Source organism: Rana temporaria, chromosome 1, assembly GCF_905171775.1.
Source record: "Rana temporaria chromosome 1, aRanTem1.1, whole genome shotgun sequence".
Lineage (NCBI taxonomy): Eukaryota > Metazoa > Chordata > Amphibia > Anura > Ranidae > Rana > Rana temporaria.
In genome coordinates, this window is record NC_053489.1 from 97,903,618 (window position 1) to 97,918,818 (window position 15,201).

Here is a 15,201-nt window from a genome sequence, read left to right on the forward strand (position 1 = left end):
AAGTGGAAGGAGCCTCCCTTTTAAGAAGTTTGTTGGAGGTGTATTTCCTGTCAAGTGGGTGGAGCCACGCTCTCAAGGTGCTGTCCTGAAAGACTCATGGAAAACAAGTTACCGGTAAGTCTAACTTGACTTTTTTAAACTTTTTAGAATTTAGTGACTGAGTAATTTTACATACATTTATTGACATGATAAACGATTATTTGATTTCAGCAATTATCATATTATGTTGTGATGTTTACATCCGTTTGTAAATTTCTAACAACAATTTTCAAAGATCTGAGCGCCATCTTGAATTAGAATCAAGAAGCGGCGAGGAGTCTATTAAAATAACATAGAAAATGTCATAGCTGATTGTTGAGCAGCTAAAAAAAACAGTACATTTTTGCAAATGAATAATTATGATTCTGTTTATTTGAAAATAATGCTTTGTAATTAGGGAAAAAAATGCAAGATCAATCAATTGGAGAGCAGACCTCTTCTACGCTATTTCCCTGCTGTCTTTCCAGTTGTCTGTCCAGATGTGTGTATTCAAATGTCACCCGGTTAATATATTGGCCACTTGAAACCATTCGTAACACGCTGTTGTCACATCCAATCTTCATTTGGGCTATGAACAAAAAGCACATCTTAGTAAATCGACAATAGACTTAATGATAATAATAATGGCATAAAAATGTATAACCGTAGAACACATTAATGTCAAACAAGCCAAGGTTTCAATTATTAGCAAACACTGATTGTGTTAAACATATTTAGCCTGACTAAGTGTATAATACGTCCAACCAATGTTGCTGGGGTCCTCTCTGCACCTTTTTAAAACAGAAGATTGGGAATCCAAAAAAAAAAACAATCTTACACACCTAGCTGGCTGCAGCACTAATCCCAGCTGCAGCTGTCCCCCACCACCTCTACACGGAGAACTGAGTGATCAGAGACCGCTGATCGTTCAGTTATCAGTATTCAGTCTGAAGAGAACCAACTCTCTGCTCGTTTTTTTCAGCACGTCGTTGTGTTTTACGTCACCGTGTTCTAGGGGTGCAACGGATCGTGCCCGATCCACGATCCGAACGGGTCGACCTGTTCGGATCGGCACAGTATGCGATCCGCAGAACGCACCGCCGCCGCGGCCTTAGGAAAGACCGTGGCTTCGGCCTAGCTCCGGAGCGGTCGGCCATCTTGGTACACTCGGCGGCGGTGGGCGCTGACGTCATCACCCCTCCCTTTGCTCGTGGATCTTTTCTATTCTGCAAGAGCGCGCTGACTCTGCATGCAACCTGAGTACAGTGAGACGGACCGAGTACATCAGTACAGTGAGTTGGCTAATGGCTATTACAGGGGGAAAATGGCTATACACACACAGTGTTACTGTTTACTAGTGTGGGGGCAATGTTGGCTATGACTATTATTACAGTGGCAAAAATGGCAATTACAGTGTTACTGTTTTACTAGTGTGGGGACAATGTTGGCTATGGCTATTAATAATAGCCATAGCCAACATTGCCCCCACACTAGTAAAACAGTAACACTGTAATTGCCATTTTTCCCACTGTAATGGTCACAAAAATGTGTCAAAATTGTCCGATGTGTCCGCCATAATGTCGCGGTCACGAAAAAAATCGCTGATCGCCGCCATTGGTAGTAAAAAAAAAAATATTAATAAAAGTGTAAAAAGACAAAACTTTTGTTTGTCTTTTTTTTTTTTTTACTGACCCGAAAATGATCCGATCCGTGACTCCTGATCCGAGGATCGATCCGATCCGTGAGTTTTTTGATCCGTTGCACCCCTACCGCGTTCTGACACGATCGGTTATTTAACCTATGGTGTGTAGGCGTGACGGACCATCAGTCAGCTTCATCGGTTAACCTATGACAACGGTCCTTCAGACCGTTGTCCTCTGGTTAACCTATCGTGTGTACGAGGCTTCACAGTTCTGCAATAAAATAATTTTTGTGAGCTGATATTCAAAACTGAATTATTAATGCATAATATGTGGGGTGAGATTATGTTTCATTTTTTTAATTTGTACGTATTTTAATACAGAAAAGCTGCAGGTTAGCATTGCATCCCGTTATTGTGATGAATTTTGTTTATTCCCCCAAAGGAACAAGTCCTGTTCTGATTCTATGCGCAATTATCCCCTAAACACACCTTTTTTGTGTCACACAGTGTTTGCGCAGCAACTTTTCAAACGCCTTTTGTTTTACCAGTATATTGTTAGGATTCTGTAATGAGGTAAGAGAAGATTTCTTCCTCTAACAGTCTATAGGAGGTAGCATAAAATAATTTCTTCCTTTTGCTGTCCCTTTTTTTTCTCTGCTTTCTGATAAGGATATTCCTAGCGGAGAATGATAGTAAATTATTACGTTAACTCTAGAGATGAGCAAATCTTCCTGGGTACAATTTGCAGTGGGTTTGTTGAATCCTGTGTGAAATCCACACAACACAAACTTGGTATCAAACCCAAATGAAGTCTATGGGTGGAAAATCTAAATTCTGTCCAGTTTCAAGGCAAATTAGCAAGCTATTATCAAAAGGGCATGGGGAGCTGAGCCTTGCCATGGAGGACATTTAACATTTCTATTTAAATACTGTACAATGAGTTAATGCAACTATGAGGATGCCACAAGGAAAACATCAATCATATACATTACATGTTTGTAGATGCCTTTAAGCTGTAGGTCAGGGGTGCCCAACCTTTTGAAGAGCAAGGGCTACTTAAGCGACTTGGTAACCGATCGGGGCCACAATGAGCGGAGCGGGTGGATGGCAGCCCACTCGGCTCTATATAAATGGGAGGAAAGAAATTTTGGACAGCCGCACTCCAATAAAAGGTAAAAAGGTGTTGCCTTTTATTCTGGTAAAAAATACTACAAAAGCAAGAAAAAAACAGCATGAGCTATGACTAAGCATTGGTTATCAATGTGAAACTATTTAGCTCTATTACCCCACTGTTTGCTGTTTTTTTCTTGCTTTTGTAGTATTTTTTACCAGAATAAAAGGCAACACCTTTTTACCTTTTATTGGAGTGCGGCTGTCCAAAATTTCTTTCCTCCCATTTATGCTCTGTGCATTGCCTGCACCCACTGGATTTTTGGACTATTTTATTTACCACTGAGGTACATCATCTGGAGCGGCGGTTCCTTCTTTCCACTCGGCTCTATAGAGCCCACTCTACTCTCAGCACACCAAACTCGCAGGTAATAAAAGTCTAAGGCTCAGTGCAGGTAACTCACAGGTGCTCTTCTCTGCACCTGCAGATCAGTTTGAAAGAAGTCCAGTAACCACTGCAGAACAGATATGCCCATTTATACACTGTGATTTTAGTAATAAACTTACCTTTAATAACAGTATTCTATTTTATTCCATCCCAGAGCAGGAGGTCGCGGGCCATATCAGAGGGCTCCGCGGGCCACATGTGGCCCCCGGGCCACTGGTTGGGCACCCCTGCTGTAGGTGGTGTTAAAGAACAGTATACATTTTACAAACAGCATCAGCAACACCTTCTTTTGGCAGCACATATTTTGGATAAGTAGTTGATTTTTTAACTTCTACATTTAGCTTGATACAGCGGCAGCACCTCAACTATAGTAATTTTAGCTTCAAGTTGGAGTTTGGGTAGTTCTTGAGCCTCAGATATCGCCTGAGGCTCTAATTGGCTTAACCACTTCCCTACTGTAGGATGTCATATGGCGTCCTTGACCTTAAGGGGGGGGGGGGGGGGGCGATATCTGAATGATGCCTGCAGCTACTGGCATCATTCAGATATTCTTCTTTTCTGCTGGCGATTCTGCGCACCATTTTTTTCTAAAGTTTTTTTTCTAAAGTTTAAAGAAGAAGAACAAATACATACAACACATCTAGATAAAGGCATCAGCAAGCAAAAGAATGTCGATTACAATGCCTGATCTAGAGCTTGGACATGTTTATCATATGTTATGTTATGTTTATCATAATATGAGGTGATCCAAAGTTCATTGTATATTACCAGGATATGTAAATAACCTGTAACACAAAGCAAGAACAGAGAAACGGACTTTATAATTTGGCAAGTTTTTATCTGGAATTCTGTTAATTTTCACTGAACATTAAAAGAGGATTGCTCAGCGCTGGATTAACTCTGTGTGGCAAGACTGGGCACAGATGATAGGGAATCTTATACTCTACATTGTGACATCAAAAAGAAAAACATTTTTTTGGGGGTTTACATCCACTTTAAGAAAAAAAACTTTGGGGTATGGTGTTAAATCAGCTAAAGAGTAGCTTCATTTGTTGCTGACACACAGGCTGACAAAAGGGAATTCCTAAAATGAACTGCTGGCTCTCTTAACTGTAAACACGTGTGATTGCAACACAGTGCAATCCACAGCAATTCAGCGCAATATAGCAAAAAATTCTTACTTCTGATTCTGTACACAGACTGTCAGCTCTTTCTAAACTACTCCAACACACACTAACAAAGGCTACAAAGGCTAGGCTACGGTAGAAACCTACTGTTTTAATAGCAAAATGGCAGACACATAACAAACCCCTCATCATTGTCCCTTCTAAGCCAACTGACCAGTTCAAAGCCATGCATTGCATTATGTTTACAGAAAATTCAGCCAGGTGAAATTCACCATAAATGTTCTGGGACCTCAACCCATGAACATGCAGGATTCACTTTGAACTGATGGTAGCAGCAAATCAGGTATAATCCTATATCCATAATACCAACAATGATATGAGGATATAGTGATAGGAGGAGCTGTTATGTAATATTTATATCCTTTAACCACCTACTGCATCTAAGCAAAGGTTTTTATGGGATAAATATAGCCTTTCTAATTGATTGTTTATCTCGAAAACATACTGTAGATAGGACCCATAGACAGTAGAACAACATTAGCTATATTACATGACTATATAATATTGCATTTATTGGCAAAAATAATACCATTCAGTGGCGGCCCATCCATACGGGGCGCAGGGGCGTCGCCCCCCTAATCCATGCGTCGGCCCCTAATTTACACGCAGGGCATCGGACACATGGATTCCAATGGGAGTTTTTTTTTACAAGAGATTATTTATTTTATTTTTATTTTAGATGCACATGATTAGAGCCTGAGGCTCTAATTGGCTTAACCACTTCCCTACTGTAGGATGTCATATGGCGTCCTTGACCTTAAGGGGGGGGGGGCGATATCTGAATGATGCCTGCAGCTACTGGCATCATTCAGATATTCTTCTTTTCTGCTGGCGATTCTGCGCACCATAAGAATGATCATAGCAGCTGTTCCGCCACTTGATCGTTCTTATAGTCAATGGGAGGGGACGTCCCCCCTCCCGCCGCCATCCTGTGCTTCTTCGGGCTCTCCCGTGCCATCAGGGGCCCGGAGAACGAAAAGGCCAGCGCCGGATGAGGACCATAGAGATTTCCGGTGACCACATGGTCACTGGTCATCTCTATGACCGTCGGAGGCCCGGGCGCAATGTTATGACGTCACGCCCGGTTACCCAGAAGTAAACAAAGCCACGATCGCGGCTGTCAGTATGAGATTGGTGATTTTTTTTTTCACAATCTCATGCTTTCCAGCCTGGAGGAGAGATGTGGCATCTTATTGACCCCGCATCTCTCCACTAAGAGGACCTGTCACTAACAATTCCTAATACAAGGGATGTTTACATTCCTTGTAATAGGAATAAAAGTGATCAAAAAAATAAAAATGTAAAATAAAGTGTAAAAATAAAAAAAATTATAATAATTAAAACGTCCCTGTCCCTGGTAGCTCACGCTCAGAAGCGAACACACACGTAAGTCCCGCCCACTTATGTAAACGGTGTTCAAACCACACTTGTGCGGTATTGTAGCACTATACCTCCTCTGTAACTCTAAACTGGTAACCTGTAAAAAAATTAAAGCGTCGCCTATGGAAATTTTTAAGTGCCGAAGTCTGGCGCCATTCCATGAGTGTGTGCAATTTTAAAGCGTGACAAGTTAGGTATCTGTTCTCTTTTAATTCATGAAACCGTTTTTTTTCCCCAAAAATGTAATTTGAAAAATTATTGTGCAAATACCGTGCAAGATAAAAAGTTGCAATGACCACCACTTTTTTTCCTAGGGTGTCTATTAATATATATATATATATATATATATATATATATATATATATATATATATATATATATATATATATATATAATTTAATGTTTGGGGGTTCTGAGTCATTTTGTAGCAAAAAAAAATTATGATTTTTACATGAAGGAGAGAAGTGCCAGAATTGGCCCAGTGGAGAAGTGGTTTTAAAAAACACAAGGGTGGGTTAGAGGCGCAGAGCACTGCACTCTAAGCCCACCCAGTTGTGACAATAGTAAATTAAAGCGGGGGTTCACCCTGTTAAAAAAAAAAAAAAAGTTTTTTTTTATTAGACCATTAAATTCGGCATCGTAGCACGAGCTACGGTATGCCGGTCTTACATTTTTTATGCCCGTACTCACTGTGCTATCGATGATTGAAGAATCCGGGGAATGGGCGTTCCTATGGTGAGAGAAGGTGATTGACGGCCGGCCCTGGCACGTCACGCTTCTCCGGAAATAGCCGAAATAGGCTTGGCTATTCACGGCGCCTGCGCATAGCCTGTGCGCAGGCGTCGTGAATAGCCGAGACCTACTCCGGCTGTCTTCGGGGAGAGTGACGTGCCAGAGCCGGCCGTCAATCATCCTCCCTCTCCATAGGCACGCCCATTCCCCGCGGGAGTCGGATTCTTCAATCATCGATACCACAGTGAGTACGGGGATTAAAAATTTAAGACCGGCATACCGTAGCTCGCGCTACGATGCCGAATTTAATGGTCTAATGATGGAAAGGAGGGTGAACTACCGCTTTAATATTTGCTATTGTCTTCTTGCTTCTCCTCCTGGCCAATCCTGGCTTAGGAAGCGGGTCCTGAGACCCGACTGGCCAAGACTGGCCAAGAGGAGAAGCGATCCTTTTGGCCGCCGAGGAGGAGGAGGGAGGAGATGCAGAGGAAGCTGCACCGCCATGAAGCTGAAGAAGGAGGAGACACAGAAAGCCCGCGTCCTAGATGCGGTTAGTGCGGGGATCGATCAATCGACTGCTAGGGAAGGGTGGGGGGTGTTGTCGGTGGACAGATTGCCACCCCCCCCAAAAAATATACCACCAGCCGCCACTGATACCATTACTTACCAGATCCATGAAATGAATGACAGAGGTCAGCTAATGGAAACATATTTGATGGATCTAATCCAGTACCACCCAAGAGTTCTACAAAGTCTCCAGCTCCCCCGCATCCTCTTGGTGGTGGCTTCTGCAAAAAGAGCATGTCCAATTACATGTTACTGAGCAAATGCATTGACATTGTTTACCTTTAAACTGCATATAGAAGACAAAATTAAAACTATTCGAAAAAAGTACAAATTAAGTTGAACAAACTTCTGCATTATCTGTAAATTACTATTGTAGTTTTTAAGATAAGAACTAAGCTGATTTTTAATTTATTTTTTAGTTATGAAGATTTAACATAATAGAGTTCCTTCTTCCCATGTTTCTCATTTTGTTGGAGCAACATGTTAGCCATATTGACTTAGCCTTGGAAATCTTTTGGCACAGTAACTAGCACAACATAGGGAGTACTCAGTGAAAGAAATGAATGGAGGAAATCTTTTTTTTTATATTTGGAGTCGAGATAGATTAGAATCCCTGTCAGTTTTTATTGCTGTCTGGGTCCTCTTTAGGGAGTTTCAAACTCTCAATTTGTCCTGTTTACCATTATCATTGAAAGTGAAAGTAATGAAAATCCCTAATTTTGGGTTGTCCCCAGAGAAGTAATAGAGGGGAAATTTTCCAATGGGGACACCAAGGAATTCCCCTAGTTTGCAGGGATTTCCTCTCACTTCCTGTTTGGCAATGGGACAGGAAGTGAAGGGAAATTTAATGGGACACAGGTGGCAAAAAATAAATAAAAAATATCTGACAGGTGTTATAACCCTCATTTACTCTATCCAAAATGATTTTTTTTTTTTGCCTAGAGTTCTACTTTAAAACATTTAACTGTAGTACACAAACTGGGCTGTTCTCCTAGCCAGACCAAGACTACATAGCTGGTTTATGTGCCAGTTGGACATATGACTAGATGCAGAAGTATATACACATTCTTCTCAACCTTCTGGAAAGTTGTGAAGAGACATATTTAAAGGTGAAAACAGTTCTCTCTCCTAAATGACAGGCAACATTTCATGCCTAAAAGACACAGTTACAAAGGGGGGAATCTTTGGTCTGCGGAAAAACACAGCTAACTAGACATGTGCATTCGTTTTCGTCCGAATGCATTTTTTCGTCTGAATTTCGGGTATTTTCGTTATCGTTTTAACAAACTAAAACGAACGCGGAGAATCCGAAATCCGAAAGATCCGACATAAAAAAATGCTTTATTTTCGTTTTCGTTGCTACAATAGTTCGATATAGAAAGGAGATTCGACATAATGCTGACAATAGCAATGTGTGTCTATCGAATCTGCGGTCGAATGTGCCTAACCTTAACTCTATTAGTCCAAGATAATTCTACATAGAGAGAAAAGATTATAGAGACAGTGTTGGGGTAGACATGAATGACGAAGATTCAACAAAGCAGCGAAAAACATACAAACGTTGAATCTGTCATTGAAGGCTTATGGTGTCTGTCGAAAGTTCTAAGAAGATTCGACGGAGCAGCTAAACTGTACGATGCTGCAATAATACATTTCTGCTTAAATGCTCGGCCCATAGGCTATAGAAGAATTTGAATGTTGGTTGACTAGTAATAATAATTTATAAATATAATTATTACTAATCATACAACATTAGAATTCTTCTATAGCTTGTAGGCGGAACATTCTAATGGAAATGTATGATTGCGGCGCCGTACAGTTTAGCTGCTCCGTCGAAATCTTCTTAGAACATTCGACAGACAACATAAGCCTTCAATGACAGATTCGACCTTAATTAATTAGGATTTTCAGACTAATGCATTTGTTAACGAAACAAAATAAATAAAAACTAATTTCAGGAGTAACCAAATAAATTTATTTTTTGGACGAAAACGAAATTCCGAAACAAAATATTTCGGTGTGCACATGTCTGCAGCTAACTAGCCCTTTCATAGTAGGACTGGTTTGTGTGAGCTAAGTACTGTAAATTATATCATGTAAAGTGCTCCATGCTGCCACATTAACTTTTAGGCATTATGAACCTTGTATGTATTCCTAAAGAACATGGTTTTATGTGACACTGTTACAGACACTGGCTGAAGGGACTTTTTCTGCCCACATTTACCCTGTTATTTGTTATTGTTATATTTCCCTTTTTTGTTACATTTTTAAAGGACTGTTTTCTTGTATTTGCTCTAAAGACTATTCCTTATTTGTTTTATTTGGAACGATACTTGTTTATTGAAAGTGTTGGTCACATTGGTCTCTGTTCTATGTGCTCCTATGTGGGTGCTGGACTGTCTGGGTGGCTAGCTGATGACTAGCTTACTGCTAATTACATCACTGTTAGCTGTTGTCTGTTCCTTAGATGTGCTAATGATATTACTGTTTACAGTTTACATTGTTTAGGATAATGTGATCAAGCGCTTAGAACCGGTTCACACAGGGGCGGCACGACTTTAGGGGCGACTCAGCAAGGCGATCTCAAGACGACTTCAGAGGCGACTTGCAAAATGACTTCTGTATTGAAGTCAATACAAGTCGCCCCGAGTCGCCCCCAAAGTCGTACAAGAACCTTTTTCTAAGTCGAAGCGACTTGAGTCACTCCTATTAGAATGGTTCCATTGAATAGATTGGAGCGCGACTTGTCAGGCAGCTGAGTCGCCTGACGAGTCGCCCCTTTGTGAACCGGCTCTCACCTGATCTTGTGTGGTGTGTATTCTGTGTGAATTCATAGTATAATAGATACACTTTTATCTAAGTCCCACCACTGTAATGCCCACTGAAATACCCCTTAATTTGCATGAGTTTAAAAGGTCATGGAGGTTGTGATTTGTTCAGTAGCCTACACATAATAAACGTACAGGCGCTGAATAGGCCTGAGTTCTACAGAGGGAAAGCCACCACTGGACATTGGAAAGCTAAGTTGTAGCACATTCTGAGGGGCAAGTGAGCCCTGTGGCTTTGGAAATTATATAAGCATTACATTTGACAATAGCTTGACAAATCTTAGGCTATGACTATAGAAGTATAGAAGATCATACATGCAGCACATTTCCTGTACACACAAGAGACAGCGATGAATGCAGCTTATCTCATTTTCTTCCTCCAGGACCCATGCTATCCTCCTAATGTGTATGTAACATTGCACTGAACAGATAATACATTTTAATATTTTTCTGCTAGTGCTTATGTTCTTTTAGTGTACACATATGAGCACAAAGCACACGCACATTGTACAGTATATGCAAAGCCTAAATTTAATGACTGAAATTTTCATGAAATAGTATAACCTAATCAGTACATGCCCCATACAATTAATGATATACATTTTTTAATGCAATACATGAATACCTGGCCACTGAAAACAGGAGTGTGCTGTGTTCATACCTTTAACTGTAGCTCATTAAAGTGACCCAGGGTCAGATCAGATATTTTCATCACAACTGGGTATATAATAGAAAAACTGCAGTTTCTGTGTTGATGGGGGATGATCATGGTAAATTTTCCACTTGGTGACTGGGAGATTACATTGCATGCTAAAGAACAAAGAATACAATATGTTACTGTTATTGTGCTTGAATAATAAGAATTAAAAAATACATTTCATCAAAAAAAAATTGAATGTATTTTCATGCACCTACACAGTCATCATCACTCTGTGCTAGAGCTGCATGATTAATCGTTAAGAATCGAAATTGCGATTCTACTTCCATCCCGATCAGCATTTCCCGATTCTATGTAACAAGTGCAGAAAGTTCACTTCTGACAGCTGACAAAGAAATAATAATCTAGGCAGCCTGCCAAGTTTATCTCAACATGGCTGATAACTTTATGCAAAGTAACATTTTGTTTTTAGATCAAAGGGATGAACTTTGGTCTGTAAATGAGGTCAGTTTAACCACTTAAAGACTAAACCATTTTTCTGACACTTGCTGCTTACAAGTTAAAATCAGTATTTTTTGCTAGAAAATTACTTAGACCCCCCTCTCCCCCCAAGCATTATATATATTTTTTTAGCAGAGACCCTAGATTATAAAATGGCGGTTGTTGCAATATTTTATGTCACACTGTATTTGCGCATTGAGGTCTTTCAAACACATTTTTTGGCTAAAGACATTTTATTTGTCCAGGTGACTATTGTCAACAAGTTTGAAATTGAGTGAAAAATTTGCATTGCTTCCAGAACAGCCATAAAGGAAAAAACTTCCATAAGCAACATTTGTTGCAGGGACAACTGTTTAACCACTTAAGACCCGGACCAATATGCAGGTTAAGGACCTTGCCCCTTTTTGCGATTCGGCACTGCGTCGCTTTAACTGACAATTGCGTGGTCGTGCGACGTGGCTCCCAAACAAAATTGGCGTAATTTTTTTCCCACAAATAGAGCTTTCTTTTGGTGTTATTTGATTACCTCTGCGGTTTTTATTTTTTGCGCTATAAACAAAAGTATAGCGACAATTTTGAAAAAATATTTTTTACTTTTTGCTATAATAAATATCCCCAAAAAAGATATAATTTTTTTTTTCCTCAGTTTAGGCCGATACGTATTCTTCTACCTATTTCTGGTCAAAAAAACACAATAACGATTGGTTTGCGCACAATTTATAGCGTTTACAATATAGGGGATCGTTTTATGGCTTTTTTATTAATATTTTTTTTTTACTACTAATGGCGGCGATCAGCGATTTTTTTTTGTGACTGCGACATTATGGCGGACGCATGGGACAATTTTGACACATTTTTGGGACCATTGTCATTTTCACAGCAAAAAATGCTATAAAAATGCATTGATTACTGTGAAAATGACAATTGCAGTTTAGGAGTTAACCACTAGGGGGCGCTGTAGGGGTTAAGTGTGACCTCATATGTGTTTCTAACTGTAGGGGGATGGGGCTGGACGTGTGACGTCATTGATCATCTTTCCCTATATCAGGGAACAGACGATCAATGACACTGCCACTGTGAAGAACGGTGAACACCTCTCCCCGTTCTTCAGCTCCTGTGACCGATCGCGGGACACCGGCGGCGAAATTTAGGTATTCTATAATTTAATTTTTTTTTGACTAGTTTTCTTACCAGGCCAAAGGCATTGTCCTATTAACATTTAACCCGTTTGCAAACAAGTCAAAGGACAGTGTCCACTTAAAGCCTAGTACACACTATCATTTTTTTCAGCTGTGCTATTGTGTTCTGACAAGTGGATGCCAGTTTCCCTTGCGGAGGACTGACTTGATTAATATCCTGCCCAGCCCCCCCCCTCTCCTCCCCTCCCCAGTCCCTGGTTTCTGGTATCCCTACAACACCTGAAACCTTGAAAGACAAACTGACCAATATTTACTTGGATTTCCAGGTCCCATCAAAGTGGAGTATGGAGACACCTCATACTGTATGTGTGACCAACCAGATAGACTAGAAAAATAAATCCTTATCTAGGGAGAAGTCTACTGAATTATATTACTTGTAGACCAAACAGTTAACATCCTGGTTATCCAGTGACTTACCATTGTCTCAGCTTTGAGAAAAACAAACACAGGATGAGACCCCTCTCATGGTAATAAAATGTTTGTAACAACCTCACTAGCTCAAAGTATTTATATAAGTCAGTTCATAGACTCTATATTGCAATTGTCAATTGTTAAGCCCTTATGACACTGTGTACTATATACTGTATGTGTGTATGTGTATATATATATATATATATATATATATATATATATATATATATATACAGTATCTCACAAAAGTGAGTGCACTCCTCACATTTTTGTAAATATTTTATTATATTTTTTCATGTGACAACACTGAAGAAATGACACTTTCCTACAATGTAAAGTAGTGAGTGTACCGTTTTGTATAACAGTGTAAATTTGCTGTCCAACCCAAAATTTCTCAACACACAGCCATTTAAGAGGAAGTAAACCCTGATGGGTTTTACTTCCTCTTTATTTCCCTGCAAAGTAAAAGCATACTAGGTCTGCGATATCCCCGCTGGTCCATCTTCGCCCAACTTCCTTCCGGGGCCACAGACTCTGGCTCTGTGACTGGCCGGAGCCATGTGACGTCATAGCACGTGCTGGGGAAGAAACAGCACGCAGGGTCGTTTCTTTACTGCGCATACGCCAATGACCTCATTGGCGCATTACAAGGTAAATATCTCCTAAACGGCACACGTAAAATCAAAAAGTAAAAGTAAAAAATCAAGGTGTTAATAACTGCTGAACTTCTAAAGTGTAGCCAGCACCAGTAGATATATAAATAATAAAGTGAAGCAGCGCTAAATACTGTGATAAATACTCAAGTAATATAAAGTGCTAATATATATTGCAAATATAGATAAATAAATCTTATCTCAATGTGCAATCAAAACACATCAAAAATATAGTCCAATAGTAGTAAAGTGCATCAAAAAAATCACAATGATTAAAAGTCTCCCCGAATAATGTAAAAAAATTTGAAAAATATCATGTGCAAAAAAGCAGAAGGGGAAAGGGTGTCCAAGTGTAGATCAGCAGGATGAGATATAATAATAGCCTGTAGATAACCTTCCACAATCCACACCCAGTGTGTTCTAGCCTCTCGCCTCAAGGATAGACCCCAATGGGTCTAGTCATGCATCATGAAGACTAAGGACTAGGGATGAGCTTCGAGATTGAGTCGAACTCATGTTCGACTCGAACATTGCCTGTTCGCCTGTTCGGCGAACAACGAACAATTTGGGGTGTTCACGGCAAATTCGAAAAGCCGAGGAACTCCCTGTTAAAGTCTATGGGAGAAATCTAAAGTGCTAATTTTAAAGGCTAATATGCAAGTTATTGTCCTAAAAAGTGTTTGGGGACCTGGGTCCTGCCCCAGGGGACATGTATCAATGCAAAAAAAAGTTTTAAAAACGGCTGTTTTTTCAGGAGCAGTGATTTTAATAATGCTAAAAGTGAAACAATAAAAGTGAAATATTCCTTTAAATTTCGTACCTAGGGGGAGGGTAAAGTTAGCATGTGAAATAGCGCATATTTCCTGTACTTAGAACTGTCCCTGCACAAAGTGTCATTTCTGAAAGAAAAAAAGACATTTAAAACTGACTTGCGGCTATAATGAATTGTCGGCTCTGGCAATTCAGAGCGAATTCATTCATTAAAAAAAAAAATAGCGTGGGGGTCCCCCCAAATTCAATTACCAGGCCCTTCAGGTCTGGAATGGATATTAAGGGGAACCCCGCCGTCAATTTAAAAAAAAATGACGTGGGGTTCCCCCCAAATATCCATTCCAGACCCTTCAGGTCTGGTGTGGATTTTAAGGGGAACTCCACCCCAAATTTAAAAAAAAATGGTGTGGAGTTCCCCCACAAATCCACACCAGACCCCTTATCAGAGCACGTTAACCTGGCCGGCCACAGAAAAGAGGGAGGGACAGAGTGCGCCCCCCCCTCTCCTGAACCGTACCAGGCCACATGCCCTCAACATGAGGAGGATGTGGGGGTCTGCGGGCGGGGGGCTTATCAGAATCTGGAAGACCCCTTTGACAAAGGGGACCCCCAGATCCTGCCCCCCCCCTATGTGAATTGGTAATGGGGTACATTGTACCCCTACCATTTCACGAAGGAAGTGTAAATAGTTGGAAAAAACACACACACCATTGAAAAAAGTATTTTATTAATAAAAATAAATTTAAAAAATCCAGCGGTGGTAATCCACTCGTTCCCGGCTTCCTGCTCCAACGTTGTCTGTATCCAGCGACGGGTGATCTCTTCTCCGGTCCAGCGATGAGAAGATCTTCTGTCATCCAGAGCACAGCATCAGAGGCCGCCTCTCTCCACCGGACACAGCCCAGCGGAATGACGCGAGTGAAGCTGTAACATTTCTTATATAGGGGAGGTGGGCCACCCATCACGTAACCCCGCCCCCTCTGACCCAAGGGGGAAGACCTGGGCTTCCCCAGTGACGTAACAGAGGGTGCGTCAGAGGGTGCGGGGTCACGTGACCGGTGGCCCTGCCTCCCCTATATAAGAAATGTCAAAGCTT

The 15,201-nt window shown here is 40.7% G+C and overlaps 1 protein-coding gene across 2 annotated transcripts in view; it reads right to left on the minus strand.

The window, feature by feature from the left end:
• Positions 1-379: 379 nt before the first annotated feature.
• LOC120929502 (corticotropin releasing hormone binding protein) overlaps positions 380-15,201 on the minus strand; it is a 48,170-nt gene continuing 33,348 nt past the window's right edge. For both annotated transcript variants that reach the window (XM_040341040.1, XM_040341030.1), the window contains exons 5-7: positions 10,574-10,722; positions 7,185-7,305; positions 380-607 (exon numbers count right to left, since the gene is read on the minus strand). In XM_040341040.1, the coding sequence (XP_040196974.1) occupies positions 453-607; positions 7,185-7,305; positions 10,574-10,722 (425 nt within the window). In that variant the 3' untranslated portion in view covers positions 380-452. The remainder of the gene's footprint in view (positions 608-7,184; positions 7,306-10,573; positions 10,723-15,201) is intronic.